Below are 22027 nucleotides of genomic sequence, written 5' to 3' on the forward strand. Positions count from 1 at the left end.
ATGAGGTGACTCCTTTGCAGATGAGAACGCTCCCTTTTTCCCCCCCTCCTCCTTCTGTTCCGTCCGCCGAAATCTGTTCTGTCTGCCGAAAACTCCTAGTGCTAGGTACCTCGTGACTCCGGCACTCTGCCTTCTTAGGGAAGTCTGGGTGACGACCCACACTTCCTAAGAAATTCCGACTCGTATATGAGTTTCCGCAGACCACCAAGGATCATGGGGGATGCCCTTTGTCTCCTTGCGGTCTGCCTCCAGCCCGAGGATCTCCGTTCATCTTCCCCTGTTTGTCTCCTTCTCTGTCCTTTAGCCATGGGAGCCTCCTCATCCCTCCCTGAATGCTCAAAGCTACCCCGACATTAAAGCTAAACTCAAAAAGTTAGAACAGGGCCCCGCTACCCCACAGACTGAGATCCTAACAGTGGCCTTTAAAGTCTTCCATAACCGGGAGGAGGAGAAAGAACGCCGTAAACAAAAGGCTGATCAGGCCAATTTCCAAATGTGGGCCCAGCTGATAAAACCACAACCTGGGCGCCCCTCTACAAACAAGCCCCCCCCAGGAGCTTGTTTCAAGTGTGGAAAAGAGGGACATTGGTCAAGGGCGTGCCCCTCCCCCAGATCTCCTACCATCCCATGCCCCAGATACCACAAAAAGGGCCACTGGGGGTCTGATTGCCCAACCACCCGAAGGAGAGGCTGGACGAACAACCCCCATCCTAAGCCCGCCGTAGTGGGGCTGGCAGAAGAAGATTGACGGGGCCCGGGGGCTTCTCGCCCGACCATTTCCATCACCAAACAGGAGCCCAGGGTTACTTTAACAGTAGACGGTTGCCCCATCTCCTTCCTCCTAGATACAGGAGCCACCTTCTCAGTCTTGCGAGAATACCAGGGCCCTACCACACCAGCCATTACTCCTATAGTCGGGGTAGGACGTAAACAGATTTTCCCATTAAACCCCCCCCCTTTTATGCACAATCCAGGACAATCCCATACCTTTCTCCCACTCCTTCCTGGTTATGCCCCAGTGTCCCATCCCTTTACTAGGATGGGACATCCTTTCTCTCCTACACGTTTCCATAACTATATCTACTCCCACAGCCCCCAGTACTCCCTTTCTGATGGCCCTCATAGCCGACGACCCCCCTCTACCCAATGAAAGCTCCAGTTCCACCCTCATACACCCTGTAAATCCCAAAGTTTGGGACATTACAAGCCCCTCCGTGGCTCTATGTCCTCCTGCCTCTATCAAATTACGTGATCCCTCTCAGTATATCTGTCAGGCCCAATACCCCCTAACCACTTCAGCCCTCATAGGCCTCCAACCCATCATTCAAGATCTCTTAAACAAAAATTACCTCAGACCCACTCACTCCCCGTTTAATACCCCCATATTAGCTGTTAAAAAAACCAACAGATCTTTCCGCCTTGTCCAAGACCTTTGCCTCATCGACATGGCCGTTGTCCCTATCCATCCCTTAGTTTCAAATCCATACACCCTTTTATCGCAGATCCCTGCCTTGGCATCCCACTTCTCAGTCCTAGATCTCAAGGACGCATTTTTCCTATCCCTCTGGACCCCTCCTCCCAAGATTTTTTCGCCTTCACCTGGACGGACCTATACACAAGACATTCTGAACAACTCACTTGGACAGTTTTGCCACAAAGCTTCCGAGATAGTCCCCATATTTTTAGACAGGTCCTAGCTCAGGACCTCAAACAGTTTCATCATGATCACTCCGAGTCCACCTTATTACAATACATGGACAATCTTCTACTCTGCAGTCCCTCGTGGGAACAGTCTCAACTTGACACTGCCTCCCTACTTAACCTTCTAGCTTCCAGAGGTTACCGAGTATCCCCCGTCAAAGCTCAAATCTCTTCCCCTCCTGTCACTTACCTCAGATTCCTTCTATCTCAACAAAGAAAGTCCATTACCTTAGACAGAAAACGGCTCGTCTCTGACCTGCCCGTTCCCAAAACCAAGACAGAAATCCTTTCCTTTCTAGGCCTGGCTGGGTATTTTAGAGCGTGGATCCCTAACTTCTCCCTGTTGGCAAAACCCCTATACGACCTCAGCAAGGGCCCCCCTAAAGAACCATTATCCTCCTCACCCCGACACTCCTTCATTAAGCTCCGTCAAGCCCTTGTGGAAGCCCGAGCTCTCCATCTTCCTGATTTGTTGAAGCCCTTCTCATTATACTTCATGAGAGGTCCAGTCAAGCTCTAGGAGTCCTAGGCCAATATTATGGCCCATCCTTTGCCCCAGTAGCTTATCTCTCCAAGCAATTAGACCCCACAGTTCAGAGATGGGCCCCCTGTCTACGAGCACTAGCCGCTAGACAGCTCTTGCAGAAGGAAGCTCATAAACTAACATTCAGGGCGCCCCTTACCATTCTGTCCCACATCACCTAAAAGATCTCTTAACCTACAAAAGTTTGCAGACTCTCCCTCCCTCCAGACTCCTGACCTTACTGTCCTCTTTCCTCCAAAATCCTGTTCACCCCCTTTGCCATCCATACCCAAATCATGACTTTTTCCTCCTTTACTGCTCTCTCGCTTTTTTTCCTCATTCCTATTGTCTTCCCCACTACCCCAGCCTCCTTTGTATGGCGATTCAAAGTCAGACAGACTTACACACAGCATCGAACAAAAGTTACTGCCCTCATTGCCACATCAGACTGCCCTCTGAAAAGTTGCTCTGAGCCTTTATACCTCCACTTTCCTCCCTCCACCGAAGTGTTCACTAGCAGCTCCCCTTATTCTCCCTACCTCTGCTTCCTCTATGACCAAAAACAAGCCTATTGCAGGTGATAGCCAGACACCTACAGGAGATGTCCCTACTGGTCTTGCACCATTCACTACATGAGTAACTTCCAGTACCCACAGTATTACTCCTCCAACTGTTTCATGAAATATCCCAACGGCTCATTCTCCTTATCAATCCCAGATCCCTGGGACTCGCGATGGGCTGCCAAAGTCACAGCCTCAGTTTACTACGGGGGGTCCTTGACTCCCCACGGTACCCTTCATATCTCTCGAAAGTATGTTCCCTCTCATTCCCAGATCTCTCAAGTTGCATCAGATATCAGACATTCTGAAAAAGTCATTATCCAAACTCTTGATGGCGCCTCTTCATCTTCTTATCCCCACCCCTCTTCCCATTTCTCCTACTCTTCATTACAGCTCATTCAGGACACCACCATCTTTCTCGACCACACCCTTAACACCGCCAATTGTTTCTTGTGCGCATCACTACAGCGCCCACTGCTGGCTGCCGTGCCCCTTAATATTTCCAACTACTCCTTCCATGCAGAAAGACAACCCCTCTGCCCCCTGGCAGACATACCCCTATGGGAACCAGAATACACAGATAATCTCACCATCCACCACTGTGTAGGCCCGACTCCACCCCCGTCCAGCGCACTTCACTGCCTCCCAACTCCAGCACACCCTGCATTCTCGTCACCCTAATCCCACAGCTTACACTTTACAGCATGGCAGAATTCCTTGAGCTCCAACCTTCCTTGCCCTCGTGCACAAAAAGGGCTGCTTTCCTTCCCATCATGGTCGGTATCTCTTTGACCACCTCAGCCATTGGGGCAGGGTTTTCGGGAGGAGCCTTGGGTCACTCTCTATGGGCAGTTAGAGATCTCAACGCCAAACTTGAGGGACCCCTGACATCCACTGCCGATTCCCTAGCCTCTCTCCAAAGACAGGTCACTTCGCTAGCTAAGGTCACCCTTCAAAACCGGCGGGCCTTAGATCTGCTTACAGCTGAGAAGGGCGGCACCTGCGTCTTCCTCCGGGAAGAGTGCTGCTATTACATCAACGAATCCGGCATTGTAGAAACTGACATTACCAAACTCACCGACCTTGCCTCCAGCCTCCACTCTGCTTCCAATTCCGACCCATTCTCTTCAATACTAACAAACCCCCTCCTTACCTGGGTCTGGCCCATTGCAGGCCCCATAATAATCATTCTTCCCGCCTGTCTCTTCTTACCCTGTATAATAAAGTTCATCAAATCCCAAAAATCTCTAGTCAATCTAGAGTCGGAAAAATCTCTAATCAAGCTTTCAACCAGCTTTTACTCAGGAACTACCAGCTTCTGGCCACAGAAGATCCCTCACCCTCACGTAACCTCCTCACCACACACTGAGATGGACCCCTCTCCCCACTGAAAACTGTTCCTGGAAACAATGGCCACAGACGCTTGGCTCCTGACACCCATATCCTCTTGGCACCATTAGAATCAACAGGTCCTCGACCTATGGTTACAGGGAACCTTCATTGATTTCCAACCTGAAGAAGTCCACATCTACTCGTCCTTACTGTGGGGAGTCCTATCAACCCTTTCCTCCCGATCCTCAAGCCCTCACTCCCTTCTCCGCCCCCGTTCAGCAGGAAACAGTCAGAGAGAAAGCAAAGTCCACAACCCCATAGAGGAGAAAGGGGGGAATGAAGGGCCCCCACCAGTAAGATGGCAAACTTCCGGCTTCTCTTCAGGGTCTTCGGTTCCCGCCGGCGCCACCTGAAGCCCAATCACCTCTCGCCCCACTCCCAATCCCAGCACCTAGCCAACAGCCACCAGCCCCACAGAAGTAACACCACAATCACCCCATGCCCCTTCCTATATAACCCAGCACCTTCCCTAATAAAGCGGAATTCTCCGGTGAATTGCTGCTGTGTGTCGCTCCTTTCCTTTCAGGAAGGGCCCTATTAATAGGGTTTGAACTTTAAGTCTACTGAGAGTAGACTCATTTTGAGACCCATTTTCTTATTCTTCAGCTATCTGAAACAATGCCGAAAAATAGTATTTGTCTATGTAGGACAAAAATGACTTAAGAGCATTCACTTGCCGTTGAGTATGTACTGTCTCAATTACTTCATCCATTTGTCAGTTGTTCTTAACGGGTCAATTAAGAACTACATTTTTTATTGTTACAGTGGTGGGGCAGGGAGGGCAGTGGGTGGCAACATCAGTGGCATCTAACAGGTGTGGAAGTGGGACGTTACGTGTTCTGCAAGCTGCAGGACAGTGCAGCACGATGAACTGGCCTGTGCACTACATGACTTTCGGATGTCTGCCAGATAGTTATGTAGATGAAAAACCTGTTTATAGTTATTTGAGGCTAGGACCTAACTACTTTCCATTTAAACACATTGGCATTTTTGTGTGCTTTTTGTCATATACTGAATTTTCCAATACTGAGTCATCAATACAACACAGCCGTATCAATCTGCATTTGTATTTGTGGCATTCACAGCAATTTATGCATAAGTGTAAACATCTGACTACTTCATTAAGACTTTTAGTGTAGTAATGTCTGTGAATTTACATATCAAAGTACCTATTTAACTATAAATTATTTTTATTTCTTCTTTATATTCTGTTGACTGTATTATACTGATTTTTCTCCTAATGTGTAGGTAGGTTAAAACATCTCTGAATTTTATTCAGGATAGTAAGGAAGGTATTACAAAATATTGGTTACAGGTCTCAGGCCTCAAAGGGTTGAGAGCATAGGTCCTAGTTCTCCATTAGACATGAAACAGAAGTTCCTTATTTATCTCCCCCTTGGTACCTGCTAGAGCCGCCTAAACATATGATACATGTTTGCTTATTTACTGATATCACACAGAAAAATTATGTCAATCTGAAAAATTCTGTAAGCTTTTATTTTCTAGGACTACAAATACTAGTTAAAAACTATGGGGCGCTCTCCTTTTCAGGACCTGGAAAGAGTCACTTAGTTTGTCCATGACTTATTTCAATATTATAATGAGAATTATAACAAACTAAGCTTTATTTAATGTAAGTAAATAAGGTTACAAATAGCACAATACAGAGATGTTTTTTTTTTTAATTCTAAAATGCTCAGGCGAAGGCAGGGAGGGTATGTATGTTCAAGTATTCTCATTATCCTGGCCCTCTTCTAGTTTCCCCCATTTAATAGCACAATCGTATAACCAGTTTTAAAAGCCAGCAACCTGGTTCATAAGTGTACAACTTCTCTCTCGCTACCTCATAATAATAATAATAATAATTTCAAGGATAATTCAACATCTCCTTCTTAAGAGACTCAAATCAGAGATTTTTCTTTTGATTCTGTTGCTTACTTAATCAAGTAAGGTAGGAAGCTACATACAAATATCAGCAGGACAAGTGAAAGCTACAATGGACAAGAAAATGATTAGTCTCAGGGTGGGGCAATATGTAATATGTATGAAGGACACTCAACACAAAAACACAGAGAAGCCAGATGCTAGACTGCCGACTGCTAAATTAAGAAGAGATAACACTAAATGCAGGCAAAAAAACCCAGAAAGCCTACAAACAATTCACAACTGATGACATAATAAAGTAGGTGCACTGACTACACAAAACTGCTGCATTATAAACAGCATAAGCACTGTGAGAGTTGCTAGGAAACCATTTCATTTATCCATTCTTTCTTAAAGCAGTGAAAGAAAGAATGGTAGAAAGATCAAGGTGGGCCCCAGCAAGCTCAGCTTTCTTTATTTTCAAAGAAATAGCTCTCCCCCTGTCGTATCTTTTTACATAGTCCAAAAGCACAGGAACAGGATTATTTTTAAAGCACTAGACCTGGTACATTTACTTCAACAGCTAAGAAGTCATTGTAAAATAAATAAATAAAACACCAGCAAGACACAGGTAAAATCTAACAAGAGAATCTATCTGCTTTATTCTCCATTTACTAGGAAAACATGTCCTTAATTGTAGCCACAAAGGTTTTTGGACAAGGGAAGTATTTGGAGGAATTCTGAACATTTAAAAAACTTATTATGGGAAAAGAGGCAATTATAATAGTAAATATTTATTAGCGTACTTATACCAAATAAGCAATGTGATAAACAACTTCTGATCTTACTAACCTACAGAAATATACTAAAAACTAAAATCACTGGTAATATCAGGTTAGAGATTTATTTTCAAATTCTGAACTCATAGAAACTTTCTCTAAATGTTAAAAAAAAGAACACATTAGATGAACTTCATACCGTAAGGTTTTTCTTCTGTTACTTTCCCTGTAGAATCTAACGTGTCGGTAGCTTTACCCAATTCTCCAATGGCAACATACCTCTAGAGGAAGAGAAAAACAAGGGGGAAAAATAGGCCATAAGGTAAAGAAAAACTATTTTGCACATCTTGCTATATATACAGAATTTCACTAATAATATCAACTTGATACAAAATAAAGGCAAAAATAGTAGACCACAATTGTTTTGTTCATTTTTGGCATGTGGGAAGCACTTGTGTAAACCACGGAACATTCACAAACTTCCCACACCACCCAACATGACAAAGAAAAGCCTTATTTCATTGATAATTATGTTTTATAAACACACTGTTGTTGCAAACAATTTCTAAAACCAGTGTTACACAGGCAGTGTAGAGAGAATGACATAATAAACCCTTTCTTGGCCATCACAACATTCACCAATTTTACCAACATATAAATATACCATTAAAATTAATTTTAAAATAATATCAGTTTACTACTTCCTCTATGAAATACTAAGACTCGTCTTAGTAACTTGATTATGCATTTAAACAAAAATTAAACATGTAGAAATGGGCAAAACTAATAAAGCAGAGGTAAGGTACTTAACTATTATGTGTTCTAATAAAAAAATTGCTATTTCTTAAGCTTTCTCAAAGAAGAAAAGTCACTTTTAAGAACTGATCATTATTCCTAAGTGAAGAATTTGACCATCCTTTGTTAAGTGAGGATTGTTTTACTTCTCTTCTCAGGGCATAACTGTAGTATGTATTCTTTACACTCCTCTATTTTGGTCAAATTCAAATTTTATACGAAGCATCACATGAAATGGTGAGAAAATGCCAGGAATATAATTACCACTGAAAATAAACTATAGTTATGTGGGCAATTTTTTAAAGAGGAAGCTCAAAATACTTAGCCGAAATATATATATTTTTTAGGACATTATGCTAGTGAAGGGAACAGAGACTAAAATGAGAAAAATATCAAAACCTCAAATTCCCATAATCAAGCAGACATTTTGTATTGGCTTAAGTGCCCACTGATGAAATCACCTTCTGTTGTACTTTTTTTTTTTAAATACAGGGTAGAAGGGAATGTTCCAAAGTATTTGAATTAATTTTTTAAAATGTCATTAGTATTGACAAAAATCAGTTTCTTGTAACTAAACATTCAATCTCATTATCTGAGATGCCCCACTCCTGCTTCTATATTTTGGAGCAATCACCCTTGATTAAGCATTGTAGGTAGAAGTACAACAGGGTACGTGGGAAGAGCACAGACTCGAAGGTTTGACTCCTGATTTCATGATATTTAGTAAATAAGTTAGTCTTTCCTTCTGGAGCCTCATTTCCTCATCTTAATAACAGTACCTCATGAGAGCAAAGTTTAGAATGGTGCCTACCACTAGTAAGCAATGGAAAAAATAATATTATCATTATCGCTATTAAAAAAAACAAGATATAGAATGATTCAAAGTAACAGTGGTTAGAATGACTCATTAGGTTACAGTGAGTTTTCACAGAGAAAAGTAAAGAAAATGCTCTTTCTGATTTTCCACTTAATAATCTGTCTAGCTTCGTAAGAAAAAAACGATGCAATCATTTATAACATGCCTTGAATGTTTTTGTGCTATTCTGCAATATAACAGGAACTCTAACAAGCTTTCCAAGTATGTGATGCTCATTCTAGTCTTTGGACTCCAGGGGTTCTGTGCCTTGGCACACGCTACTTCCCTAGCCTTAAGCTTCCTCTCTTCTCTAGCAATCAAACCCTAAAGCCTGTTAATCCATCCCAAATTCCAATCACCCACTCCCAAAGTAGAGGCTCAATATAAGTTTCTTACATAAAAAAAGGCCTGTATTAAACCCACATCAATGATACTCAGTCATTCACTAGTAAATTCATTCATTCATTCAATCTTGTTTCTTAAGGACTGTGAATGCACAAATTATTTTCCTGGTGCTCCTGAGAGATACAAAAATATATACTAAAGAATTCCCTGCTTCTGGAAGGTTACACTGTAACAGGATAAGACATCAATAGAGAAAACACAGGACAGTGAGTATCAAAGATGATAACAGATAATAATGTCTGTTGTTCTAAGTGGTTTATACTGCTTGGCATGTGATCACCAACAGATGCTGTTTTCCAAGCACATTTTGTATATTGATCCTTTTCTTCCCAAATTATAAAATTGTTGTTCTGTTTCTTATTAGAAAGAAACACAGTAGCAGCTTAATAAAAAGTTGCTGATAGAATTATATATGTGTGGGAGAGGACCCCTGTGTGCAATTCTTCATACTTCACCACAGTTTTAGACATCCAGATTGTATCTGCCAAGTTTAAAATTCATTCCAGGTTCTGTGGTTACACTGAGTTTGGTTACATGCTGGATTCCTTTTAGGGGAAATAATACCTAAACCAGCAGTTCTCAGATATTGTGGCTTTAGCACCCATATATACATTTGAAAGGTATTGAAAAACCCTGGCACAAAAATATTTTTTCATATGTGTTCTATCTGTTGACATTTAGAAATTAAAACTGAAAAATGCCTAAAGCACTAATACACATGTGCACCTTTCATTAGCCACCAGAGCCATGCTATCACTGCTCATCAGGAACAGGTGACACAAAGCCTTACCACCAAGCAGATTTGAGACAGAGGGGAAAAAAACATGGGAATGTGTGTGTACACGCACACACACAGAGAACCCTACCACTTTATCCTATGGAGTCTAAGTATTTCTATGCACTGGCCTAAATTCTATACTGGCCTAAATTCTATTAATATATTCATTACAACATAATTCCTCTACAACAAAACAAATGTCCTGTGAAATTTTTAAGGAAGTTTCTTTTGAACTGTGTGCTCTCTGGGGTTCATGGTTTCTCACTGATTCTAAAACAACTCTACTTCCTACTTCACTAATGTTCAAGTTCCCTGAACCCCACAGCAGATATTAGACAGCTTTAAGAGCAAATTGGCTTTCCTACTCTCAAGAAAGGAGAATGTCTTCATAACAGAAAGTATACACAATTATTTCCATCTCAACTAGGCAACTGTTTTTCTGAGGTTTGAGTATAAAGCTTGTGATTCAAAGCTTCATAAACAAGCAAGCAAGGGTATTATTTAAAATAAGGAAGAACATTTTTTTTTAAAACCTACCAAATTGAAAATATGTGACTGTAAATGTCTTCATTAAAAAGGAATAGCTCTTTACAGTTCATAAGTGTAAGCCCTTCAAATACAGTACTTATGAAATGTATGAATATTAACAGAGTATAAAGAAAAGGTACAAATTAGACTGTCCTCTGGAGAAAACGCATTAGAAATGCTCAGGTCTAAGCTAAGTTTCACAGGAGCATTATTCAAGTGACACATCAGAGCTGACACTGACTGACTGGTTAACCTAAAAATGCTCCTGCATACCTGGGGAAAGTTACTGCCCTTTGAACACATCCAGGTTGGAAAAGTTTGAGTGACCCAACGACAACTAGCACTTGTTCAACTGTTGTAGGGGATACAAAGCTGCTTTCTGAGGAAATCCTGGCTTTGCCTACAGGTTCTACTTTGGTTTAATCTCCACACAGATATGGGAGTAGCCTTTTATCTGGAAAAATGCTAGTTAGAGTCTTGGTATCAGTGATTTCATAATAAAGCATCAAACCTTACATCTGCTTATGTGGTTTCTAAAGCATATATAAGTAAACTACCTTTAATCAGCAAGATAGAAAGCTAATAAAGATAATACTGTAAAACCTTATCAAAGTCTGTTACTTCAAAGTACATCTGCTCTCCAGCTTCTGCTGCATGACTGGCTCAAAAAGAAGTATAATTTAGGGAAGACAGCAGAGGGACTGTGCATCCACTGCCTCTCTAGGTAATCTAAATTCCATAGTTAATTAGATTAGGTTAGACCAAAGGGACACATTAGCTAACTTCTCTCAGAATCATTTTACTTGAGTTATATTTTATGTAGATCCACTTCTCCATCTGTTGTAAAACTACACTTGAGAACCACCATCTATCTGTCATTCAATATCCCTCACAGTAAGACAATTCCTTCTGACTTTAATGTCCAGAGGAGCTTTTCCCTTAAAGAACTGGTATGTGTCCTCTCTCTGGTGAATGCCATGTTTTGCCCAGGTCACCAGAAATCAAAGATAGAAATGAGAGCAATGAAAGTGACTGCATTCATTGCTGGGATAGTTGCTGGGATAAAATAAATGTCAGGTGTGTAAGGGACATGCAGTTAGAGAGTTCCAACATGCCTGGAGCTCAGAAGACAGATTTGGGAATAGGTAAAGTATTTAGCAACAGTAACAAGAGCATTTATTGAGTAATTTCTGTATATGAGGCAATGTAGAAAAAACCCAGATGTTTTTCATACACACCCTACATGTAATCCCAAAAGAGCATACAGTGGGAAAAAAGGAAATGACTCAAGAGAAAAATGATCACTGGCAGAGCAAAGATTACTATAAAACAAGAGAATGACAATGAAGAACATGGGGGGAGGAGTGGGACTTCTAAATCATACTCTGATCTGAATGAGAAGGAAGGCAAGAACGAAGTTGCGTGGTCTGCATACTGGTCTTCACAGAATGCAAACAAAATAATCTGATGGCACAAAGATTTTATTAAAAAGGTCAGCACTCCATCTGCTAATTGACAGTGGTTGTATGAAGTGACATTATGTGAAAGGATTCTAAGGGTGTGTCTTGGTGCAGCCGGAAAGGGTGTTAGGCCATGTCAATTAGTAATGTCTCTAATTAGGGCTGGATGGTGAGGGAAGGGTGTTTTGTGATATGGCTGTCAACATGAACACTGAATATCTACCACCCATTAGAAATAATTCTACTCTTGAAGTAACTCCACCCTACACAAACTACAAGTCTAAATTTTCTAGTAATGCTGTGATGTAAATTAAAAATTGGTCTGTAAAAGTAGGAAGTGGGAAAAGAGTAAACATTAGGTCAAATAGTATATCTGTGCGCAATTAGGAGGCTGCAGGCACCTTTAAAAAAATGAAATAGAAGGAAAATATATCAAGAGCACATCATACACAGGGTTAAAGCCATTTGATGCAATTTTTGTTTTTTATATGTATTGTGTATATAAAGGTCACAATGTAAAATGAATTTCTTACTATGGGTTTTGGTCAAAAAAATTTGAAAGCCACTGGATAAAAGAATCTCTAAGATTCCTTCCAGGTCTAAAACAGAATCTATTTTTTTTTAATTCATTAACAGTTTTTAACTTTAAATAAAAACGTAATATTCCATGTACTTAAAAATGACTTAATTTTCTCAACAAATGCATAATCTAAAATTAAAAGTGTAAGAAATACAAATAGCTAACAAAATAGTAATGCTATTTTTGAAATGTGAAGCACCCAAAAACTAAGGTTTCTGTAATAAGATGCACCTGGGATTATGAATTTATGTTACAGTCATCTGAGGGTCTATAATTTTACCATTTGACATTCAGCTTTCCCAGCTGAATACCAGAATGGTTTGTGGTAAACAAGACTTAAATCAGAGTCAATGATATATTTACATTTCCAGTCATGTATCTGGAAATACGCCTGAAATTTACAAGTAAAACTTTTCAGTGACATATAGTGTGTTATGTGTAGTTGTGGTTTTGCTAGGGAGGGCTGGAGAATGAGTATTCCAAAGAACTCAAGATATTTTATTTGGGAAATACAAATTCCTTAATGTAAATATATCTTTTTGTTATTATTATAAAAGGAACATGTTCACTGTACAGATTTGGACAACATAAACAAAGTGAAAAATGAAAATAAAAATCATACATAACCCTGTATCAAAGGAACCACTGTTTATATTTCAGAGTTAAACAAATACTAAGCAACTGGCAAGACCCTGTATCAGAAACAAATTCTAAACTCTGTATATTTAACCATAATGTATAAATACACTATGAAACAAGTTCCTTCATTCTAACATTTTTTCTCATCCGTGATTTTTTTAACATGAACACTTAAGATTACAGAGCAAGCTACATTGAAATTTTTCCATTTATCTAAGGTACTAAGATCCTTTCCAACAAAATGACACAGGTTTTTAGTCCACTTAATAACTAAAATAGGATGTCAAAGGCAATATGATCTCCAGGGATTTTTATTTTAAGAAAAGCTTATTTAGACCACTGCTGCTCAGAGTGTGGTCCAAGAGCCAGTATCCATGAATAAACAGGGTCAGAAAATGAGGGTGTGTATAAAACTTATTTAGCAACTTTATGTCACCATAACATTTAAAATATACTTTCCAAAGTCATCAGTCTGCAGTGAACAGTAATTTTTTAAATGGTCACATTTTTTTTAAGAAACAATTTAGACAAACTCACTTTTCCAACTATTTATATTCCACTTAGATCAAGCATTTTAAAACAAAGTCTAGTTCAGGAACTTGCTGAACTTCTCTACCTAGTGGCACATTAATCTTCTTTTCATAGGCATTTTCTCTGCTCCACCCCAGCTATTCTAACCCTCCCAAGTGGCTAATTAGAATACAGATATTACTGTCTTTTGTAGAGCTGGAATAGACACAAGAGGAGATCAAATCACTTTTCCTAAGGAAAAACACAGAGGGCCTGAGAGGGTAGCCCTTTGACACGCTGACTTCTGTTTCAATGCTCCTTCCACCTTGCTGTTTTGCATGAATAGTTCTCACCGAATGTCTGAAGCAATCTGCGGATTTACACCCTCTCCTACCTCTGCGTAACCCCTTCTCTCTTTCCTATCAAGTTCCTCAAAAAGTGCTTTTGGGTTTAATCAAGGTTATTCATATATATGAAAGATGTAACTTACCTTCCTAAAGAAGCCCCACACCTTTCTTTAGTATACATTTTGTAACTATTGAACAAAGCAGATGTTTTTTAGAGAGTGCCTAGTTTATAAAATGGTGGTGTTTCTATGAAATTCCAAGGTGTAAACAAAAAAGTCTTTTTTTTTTTTTAGTGATCTTTAAGCTCCCTTGCATTTAAGAAATGTGATTATTTAAAAAGCCAATATAATTTTTTTAAATTATGGGCACTGCAGAGGTTTTGCTTCCATAAGTCAAATTTGTTTTTTCAATTAAGAATTTCCAAATTATAGTCTCAGTATTCTGAAATCTAAGTTTTCATGACAGACATTGTGATAATACTCAAGAATGACACTTGTTGATGTAATATACAGTTTATTTTTTATTGATTAAAATCCAACACATAAGTCTTATGAAAAACTAATGAAAAAAGAAAAAAAGAACTATTCCATACTCTTACCTTGGACCCAGACAACATACTGGTCAACATTTTTGTTCCCCTTCCAATTCCAATCACTACAAACCAAAGAAAGAAATATTGTGACACTCCATTCTGAAAACTAGGTGTTAAAAATACCTACATATTTAGGTAATAATTTTCTGGCGTAAGTGATGGGAAGTTGGAAAGAGCATATATTTAGCACAATTTGAGGGCTCCTATTACTCTAATCAGTTGAACCTGTCATGCAACTAAGAAATTCTGAAGGGGGAATGGGAGACTTGCTTTCACTTTCTTGAAGTGTTAAGCATGATAGAAACCTAAACCCAGACAATTTGATAATGAAAAGTTTGAGAAAAATATCAAGGGACTCACTGGAATTTGATATGGGCATCAATAAAAAGTACAGGGTACAATTAACCATAGTACAGTAAAGTCTTTTGACAGAGTTCATTATTAAACAAAGCAAAAGCCATTATCATAGCTAATGAACCATTTAAAGATGATTAGTGCTTAGCAGTATACAATCAAACAGAAAAGTAACAAATCAACCCAACACAAGGAAGAATATAGGGCAAAATGAGAGCCTGGAGAATGTCTGTTCACACACACCACATATAAAGTACAATGACACCCTTGTCTGTTCCATTACAAGCTTTATTTATCATTTGTCTTTATCACAACACATTTCACCAGGTAAGGATGAGAGTTTATAAGCATTTCTTCACTTAATAGCAAGCAACTTTTTGTAAGAATTGAAGTATTTCTCATCAATGGATACAATTTTGTAAAAGACCAGAATATAACCACTACAATTCAGAATTACAAGAGGAAACAAGAAGTGATTGGCAAGCTGAGAAAATTATGTTTATAGCAAATATCATTCATTGAGTTGACCATATATCAATTCCACACTAAATGCTTGCCATTCATTAGCTCACTGAATCCATATTAACACCCATAGGAAGTAATACAATAATCCTTACTTTATAGATGAGGAAACTGAGGCACAGAGATACTAAGACCTTTGCCCAGCATCTGACAACTAGTACACAGTGGAGTTAATACTCAGACCAGAGTGTCAAACAGCAGATTCCCTTCCTTTTTCATCCTGCCACCTTACTCACCTACACTTTATTCCCTTATCTATGCTTTCTTCCCACTGCCACCAGCCTAAATCGGCCTAAACTGCTGCAAAACTGTTCTACTTCCTATCCCTTCCTCTTCCAATTCATACTATCTCATAACCATTCCTGAAAACCTGTATCACACACTACAAAGCCCTCCAACAATCCTCAATAGGGTCCCAATGCTCCAGTACCAACTCCTTAGTGAAGTATTCAAAGTCTGTCCTTTGAAACCCAACACAAATCCCAACTCATTCATAGTCTATCCCAAACCCCTTCTAAGCTTCTTTGACAGTAATACTAGTTCAAGGACTAAGATAAGAAGTGTCTGCCTTCAATATCCTCTGCTGGGCACAGCATTCTTCCAACAGCACTGCTGCTGCCAAGCCAAAAACTGTGTAACAACAAAGATCTGATGCAGTTTTACTTAAGAAGCCCCAATCAACATTTCTTGAGCAGCTACTACACATACAGTCACAAGAATATTTTTAATGGGACTGCACATTTCCTAACATTGAAAAAGCTTATAATTTCATGGGGAAAATCAAATTCAGACAAGGGAAATCACAGGTGTTCCAAAAAAGCTGCCTTACTTAATAAGCAAATAAACACTGAATAACAATATGATAGTATATGATTAAGTGTCCAAATGAACAGAGAGAATAAGTGCTGCAGGAGGTCAGAGGAGAGAGCACTCTAAATGGCTCAAGAGGCCAGGGAATGCTTCATTCAAGCATTTCAGAGTTTGAGTTAGGGTTTAAAGGATATATAGAATTTGAATATACAAAGAGAGAAACATGTTTTAAAGAAGGGACAAACTGCACAAATTCTCAGACACAACGATGAGCATAGTAAGTGTTTACCAACCAGAGTGCAGGGTGTCTTAAGAGCAGGCTGACATGTTTGACTTTATCATGCCAAAAATGATGAACTAATGATTTCTCTGCCAGTTCGGTGATCCAGAATGACAGAATTTAAAACAAGAAGGCATCTTAGAGGTACCCTGATTAACCCTCTCATTTTATATCCAAGAAAACCAAGGCCTATTAAAGTTGATGATTAATGAAAACAGAATTTCAGGAAGATTAATGCAGAAGTGGCAAGTAGCAAAATTATCTGCAGATGAGACCCAGCCATCCAGCAGCCTTTAGTTCAAGTGATAGTTTACTGGACAGAATTTTACTCAGCTTTTTCCCATTCAATCATCCAAAATTTTACTCAGTATTTAGCATATAGGCACAGAAATGATTAAGACTGGTTTCAGTCCTAGTCAGTTAATGAAAACAAAGAAAATAATGAAGTTTTACATTAGTAATTGAAAAGAACAAGTGGTCAGGCTTCACATACAGGAGAGAGCATTTCAGCTGGAATCTGGAAATGTCAGGGTTTACAACTAAAGTAAACAGAGATGAGCAGTTTATCTCAAAAAGAAACCATGAACAAAGATACAACAGTCTGAAAAAGTGTGCAGTATTAGGAGATGAATGAAGAACAGGGTTTTCCTATTTCTGCCTCAACTACTACTCCACCTTCCAAATTTTCTGTGCTCAAATGTTCCTCTGTACAAAACCCACTACCTCCAAACCTATCTAAATGTCCTAGTATTCTATTCCCAAATCATAAAGACAGACTTTATTTATGAGGAGAGCCACTTCAGGACAGGCACAGATCCTACACATATAATTCCAAAGCTTTTTGCAGTTGGAAATTTCTTACTGCCATTTATCTACTTCTCTAGCTTACCTGCAATCATCATAAAAAATCTGTATCTTTCCACTTCTAAGAATGTATTTTAATAATCCAAAACAAGAAGTTTTATTCACTAAGATGTTCCTCGCAAAATCAGTCTTACTAACAAGACCCTGAAAATAACCTCAATGACATCTAATAGAGAAATTGCTGAATAAATTGTATTTAACCCATAGATACCTTATCTATACTTTCTTCCCACTGCCATTTCCCATGCTCTGCTTCCCATGCTCTGTACCCTGTGGCTGCCCAGGACAAGCTTCTGTAGGTGCTCCCCTCAGTCAACCTCTATGATACACAAGCTGGACTTGCTGGCCTCTCTCTCTTTCCTTCCACCCTCAGAGGCTGATTTGCTTATACTTCTCCCAATGGAACATGAGGCTAAAAATCAAGGTGTCAGCATGGCTGCATTCTTGTTTGGAGACCCCAGGGAGAGAACCTTTCCCTAGAGCCTGCCTAGGGGAGCTTCCTTGCCTCTTTCCAGCTTCTAGAGGCTGCTCACAGTCCTTGGCTCATGACCACCTTCCTCATCTAAAGCCAGCAATCGCAGCACTTCAGCCTCTGTTTCCATTGCCACATCACTCTCCTTTCCTCCTCTTTTAAAGACCCTTGTGATTACACTGGGTCCAACTGAATATTCCAGAATAATCTGTTTATTTTAAAGTCAGCTGATTAGCAACATCAATTCCATCTGTAGCCTTAATTCCCTTGTAATGTAATTTAAATATCCATAGGTTCTAAAGATAAGGACATGGACATCTTCAGTAGATCATTATTCTGCCCACCACAGGACTTTTGAGAATTTTGCAAGCCTTCTTCATAGAAGTATATGTTATATACATTATAGACAACAAATAGTAATAGACCGATAAATCTGAGTTTGAGATTATATCTTGTCAGCTAAATTTTTTAATCAGTACCATTAATATTACAAAGGAAAAAAACAGCAAAAATGGTCTAAAACATTGACAGTAAAAGTATTTTTTCTCACAAAAATTCAGTTTTGTAAAAACAGCAAAAAAGACCTTTATACAGTACTTTACAGGATATCTGTATATTATAGATATTTCATAAGATACTTCAATAAATCTACAGAGAGTTATATAAGTGTTACCCCTTTTTAAGAGATCAAAAAACAGATTCAAAGAGGTTATGGGATTTTTCCTCGAGTGTGTGTACTCAGTAAACAAAAAAGCCAGTACACAAACTCATGATTACAGACCTGGTTTCTATTTTTCCATACAACAAAAATCAGCTTCTCTTTACAGCCCCTAGAACTGCTAACTTAGACTACAAACATCCCTAATTCTGTGACTGGACACGTATAGGTTTTTTTGTATTTTATTACTTATCAGAAACCATAGTTTAGAAGAAAACTCAATAAATTTGACATATAAACACATTGTATCATCATAAAACCTGTGATCAAACATAAATTAAGCCTACAAATGCAAAATTGTTTCCAATGAAACTTCTTCCACTCCTCCAAATTTCAGCCAAATGCCACCCTTTCAAATACTAAAATGGAAGCTTCAACAAGATCACTTAAAATAAATTTATTTATTCACTGCCTTGAATATTTGAAATATGTAACAACCATCAGAAATTAGTAGAATTGGTCCATCCATAAATTCGCAGCAGTTCTTATTCTGTCTCTTCTTATATTTATGGTGCAAAACAGTAGAACAGAATGGTCTTAATAAACAGGCTTCAACTCAGGGAGTGCTAACAGGTAAGAATTTTAAAGCCACTTCGAGGACCAATGGCAAAGCAGGAACGCTGTGATTAACTAGCAATCCTGTTATGGGTCTGCGGAGGGCAAACAAAGGCAGCAGCGCCCGGTGTTTGTTATCCTAGGTTAGCGCAGAGGCTTTGGAACCGAGCAGATGCAGGTTGAACCCTGACCATGCCACTCGCTAACTGCAACAATGTACATATTACTTCACCTTCGAATCTTCATTTCTTCTTCTGTAAAGTGAAAATAATAATAGCTACCTTACAGGTTTACAATAAGGATTAAAGTGTATAATTTTATGAATGCCCTAAGCCAATGACTTCACATGTAGTAAGTGTTCAATAATTACCATTAGTTATGGTAAGAAACAGTAACTTTAAGTTGTCAGAAATTGCCTTTTCAAGTTCTCTAATTCAGGAAGATAAACTTCCCTGTGTTTTTTTCTATTTTAACCTCAAGTAGAGATATTTTTCCCAACACGCATTAAATAAAATCTATAATTTTAGAAAATGCAAAATCATATTGTTTCTAATTTTCTTGAAAAATACAATTTTCTTCACCAATTTTATCCTTTTCTTCTTAATAAGTACTCATTTCTGTTAGGTAACTTAGATAACATTTGTTATTTGTATCTATTTTATTTCAATCTAAATGTTTTAAATCTTCCTTTATATTTTTATATAATTTTATATAATTTTGATCTTAGCTCTAACAAAACAGATCAGATACTACAACACAGTATTTTAGGTAAACCATGAGTCACAACCCATTAGTGCACTGGGAAATAAACTTAGTGGATCCTGTTCAGAATTAAAAATATATATATATACATATATATATATATATAAAATATCGGCATAAAAAAAGGTAAGTATTGTTCTATACAGGTTTGTTTCTAGTATGCGGGGAAGGAGAAGATATGACTATGGATATAGTTACAAAAAATTTGTAAAATATACCCTAGCCTGAGCATACACACTTTTGCAACCTGTAGCTTCTAGCAGATTTAAAAAAAAGATAAATGATTTTTCTACTCTCAATTCTACCAATTTCCCTCTACCATAAGATGTTCAACTAATATGTTTCCAAGAGAAAGTAACTTCGTCTCATGAACTGTAATGCTTATCTTCTTAAGGGGGCTGATCTCAAGAGATTAGATTTGGCATAGGTAGGAAAAAGAGATATATATCTATTGGGAGCACCAAAGACCGCCACCCCACATTGGGAGATCCATACATAGCTAGGATGTACTACAGTGACACAGTACTGTCACATGGCAGGATCATAACGGAAAAAGACACTAGGGAAATCCATGCACAGGTTTCCATATTCTCTCTCCCTCCTATGAAGAAGGAGGTATACTCCTTTCTCCAACAGTGGTAAAAGCAGTAATATACATTCAATGTTCCTACTCAGGGAAGCTCAGTAGAAACTCAACACCCAGTTTTCACTGGAGGGGATGAGAGCAAGGTTACCCAGGCACCCTCTGCCTAGTGGTAGGACAAAATTTCAGATTACTAGATGGAAAGCAGGGTTTCAGCATAAACTACACTGTTCATATGAATAATCGAGGCAGAGCAAGCCACTCTTATCAAATAGGAAAGGATGAGAACACTCCCAAAATCCAGGTACCCAGATGCCAGCCAAGGACAAGCCTTGCAATCATGACTTTCTAAAGATAGCAGTTTCAGGCCTGCTATGTTAACTCTCTTCTGCACAGATAAAAATCCTTTCTCAAAGTCCTGTCCATACATAAAGTGGCTGGTTCTAATAGCTTTGTATACCTTGTACCATTTAGGGGCTTCTTTAGAAGATGGCATTACAAATCCACTAGATCTGAAATATTCCAAAATGGACTGAAAATGACACAGCTTTAGTCAATCTTATCTGTTCTCAATCAATATTTCTTTCTGACCTTAAGTGACAGTTAAAGTTTCATTCACATCTCTTACCCAGAACTCCTCGGGCTGCGCTGTCTAGAGTCCCTCCGTGTCCAATTTTCAAAGTCTGTTTTTTCCTCTTGGTCCATTCTGGAGAAGGCATTCCAGCTTCTAACAGAGTAATTTGGATGAGAAAAGGTAATTACCAAGACAAATGAAGTGCATCTGCATAAATACAGTGGTTAGAATGGATGGAGCCCTCAAAACAACGAAGAAGTATTACACAAACTTAACATGTTAAAACTATAACAACACTGCTAGCAAATAGATTTTAAAATGTACCAGCACTCCTGAAATTACAAAAAAGTATTCCAAAAGTAGTTGTGTAGAAACTGGAATTCATTTCCTAAGCAAAAAAAATATTTTAATGTGAGCACCTATCCAGGCTAACCCACAAAAATCTAGCAAATTCCTCGTAGTGGTGAGATTGTAGATAATGATGAAAGGAATTTAGTTAATAGAGGCAGCTAGTTTTGGAAGTCCTCAATTTTGCTTCTAAATTTCTTTCAATCCCTGGTATTCTTTCCTGGTACCCAGCTACCTAGCACCAGTCATACATCTCACACAAGGCTACTTCTAAGAACACTAAGTTCCCAAACTGTGTTTATTGTCCTCATCCCTGAATCAAAATTCTCAATTCCTGAATGAAGCTAATCTCAACAAAAAGTCATGTGGGAAGGAGTTAACAGTTAAGTTGCCTCTTAACCTCCAAAGCACTTACATTTAAAAAAGAAGATGCCAACCTGGACTCTCTCATATTCCTATTGCAAAAATAAACTGAAATGTTATCTTGAAGTGCTTTGGAAATTACAAAGTACTATAAGCTGTTATATAACAATATATTGAGAGAATATTGGCTACTGGACTTCAAATGAGAAAGAAGAGCCGGAACAGCTGTGCCGGCCTGTACTTCCCAAACCCATCAAAGCTGCCTTACAACCACTGACACCAAAAAGACAAAAAATAAAGCAGAAGAAAATGAAAAGACAGGACAGAGAAAGGAAAAGGAGATAAGCAAAGCAATAATGGAGAAGCTAGATGAAATGGCCAGAAGGATAAGCTGGACTGCTCAGCCTCGCCGCATAATTACCTCCGTGCTGATACAGAACCAGTGTCAGGAACACAGTCCTAGTGCCACTCTCTGATAATGGCATCACTGCTTCAACATAAATCCCCACGGCCA

At 38.9% G+C, this 22027-nt stretch overlaps 1 protein-coding gene across 2 annotated transcripts in view; it reads right to left on the bottom strand.

Moving 5' to 3' along the window:
• Positions 1-22027, bottom strand: part of TRUB1 (TruB pseudouridine synthase family member 1) — a 37958-nt gene that overhangs the window by 13601 nt on the left and 2330 nt on the right. For both annotated transcript variants that reach the window (XM_017658074.3, XM_017658073.3), the window contains exons 2-4: positions 20857-20955; positions 14315-14370; positions 7018-7099 (exon numbers count right to left, since the gene is read on the bottom strand). In XM_017658074.3, the coding sequence (XP_017513563.3) occupies positions 7018-7099; positions 14315-14370; positions 20857-20955 (237 nt within the window). The remainder of the gene's footprint in view (positions 1-7017; positions 7100-14314; positions 14371-20856; positions 20956-22027) is intronic.

The sequence above is a fragment of the Manis javanica genome, chromosome 7, assembly GCF_040802235.1.
Source record: "Manis javanica isolate MJ-LG chromosome 7, MJ_LKY, whole genome shotgun sequence".
NCBI classification, from domain to species: domain Eukaryota; kingdom Metazoa; phylum Chordata; class Mammalia; order Pholidota; family Manidae; genus Manis; species Manis javanica.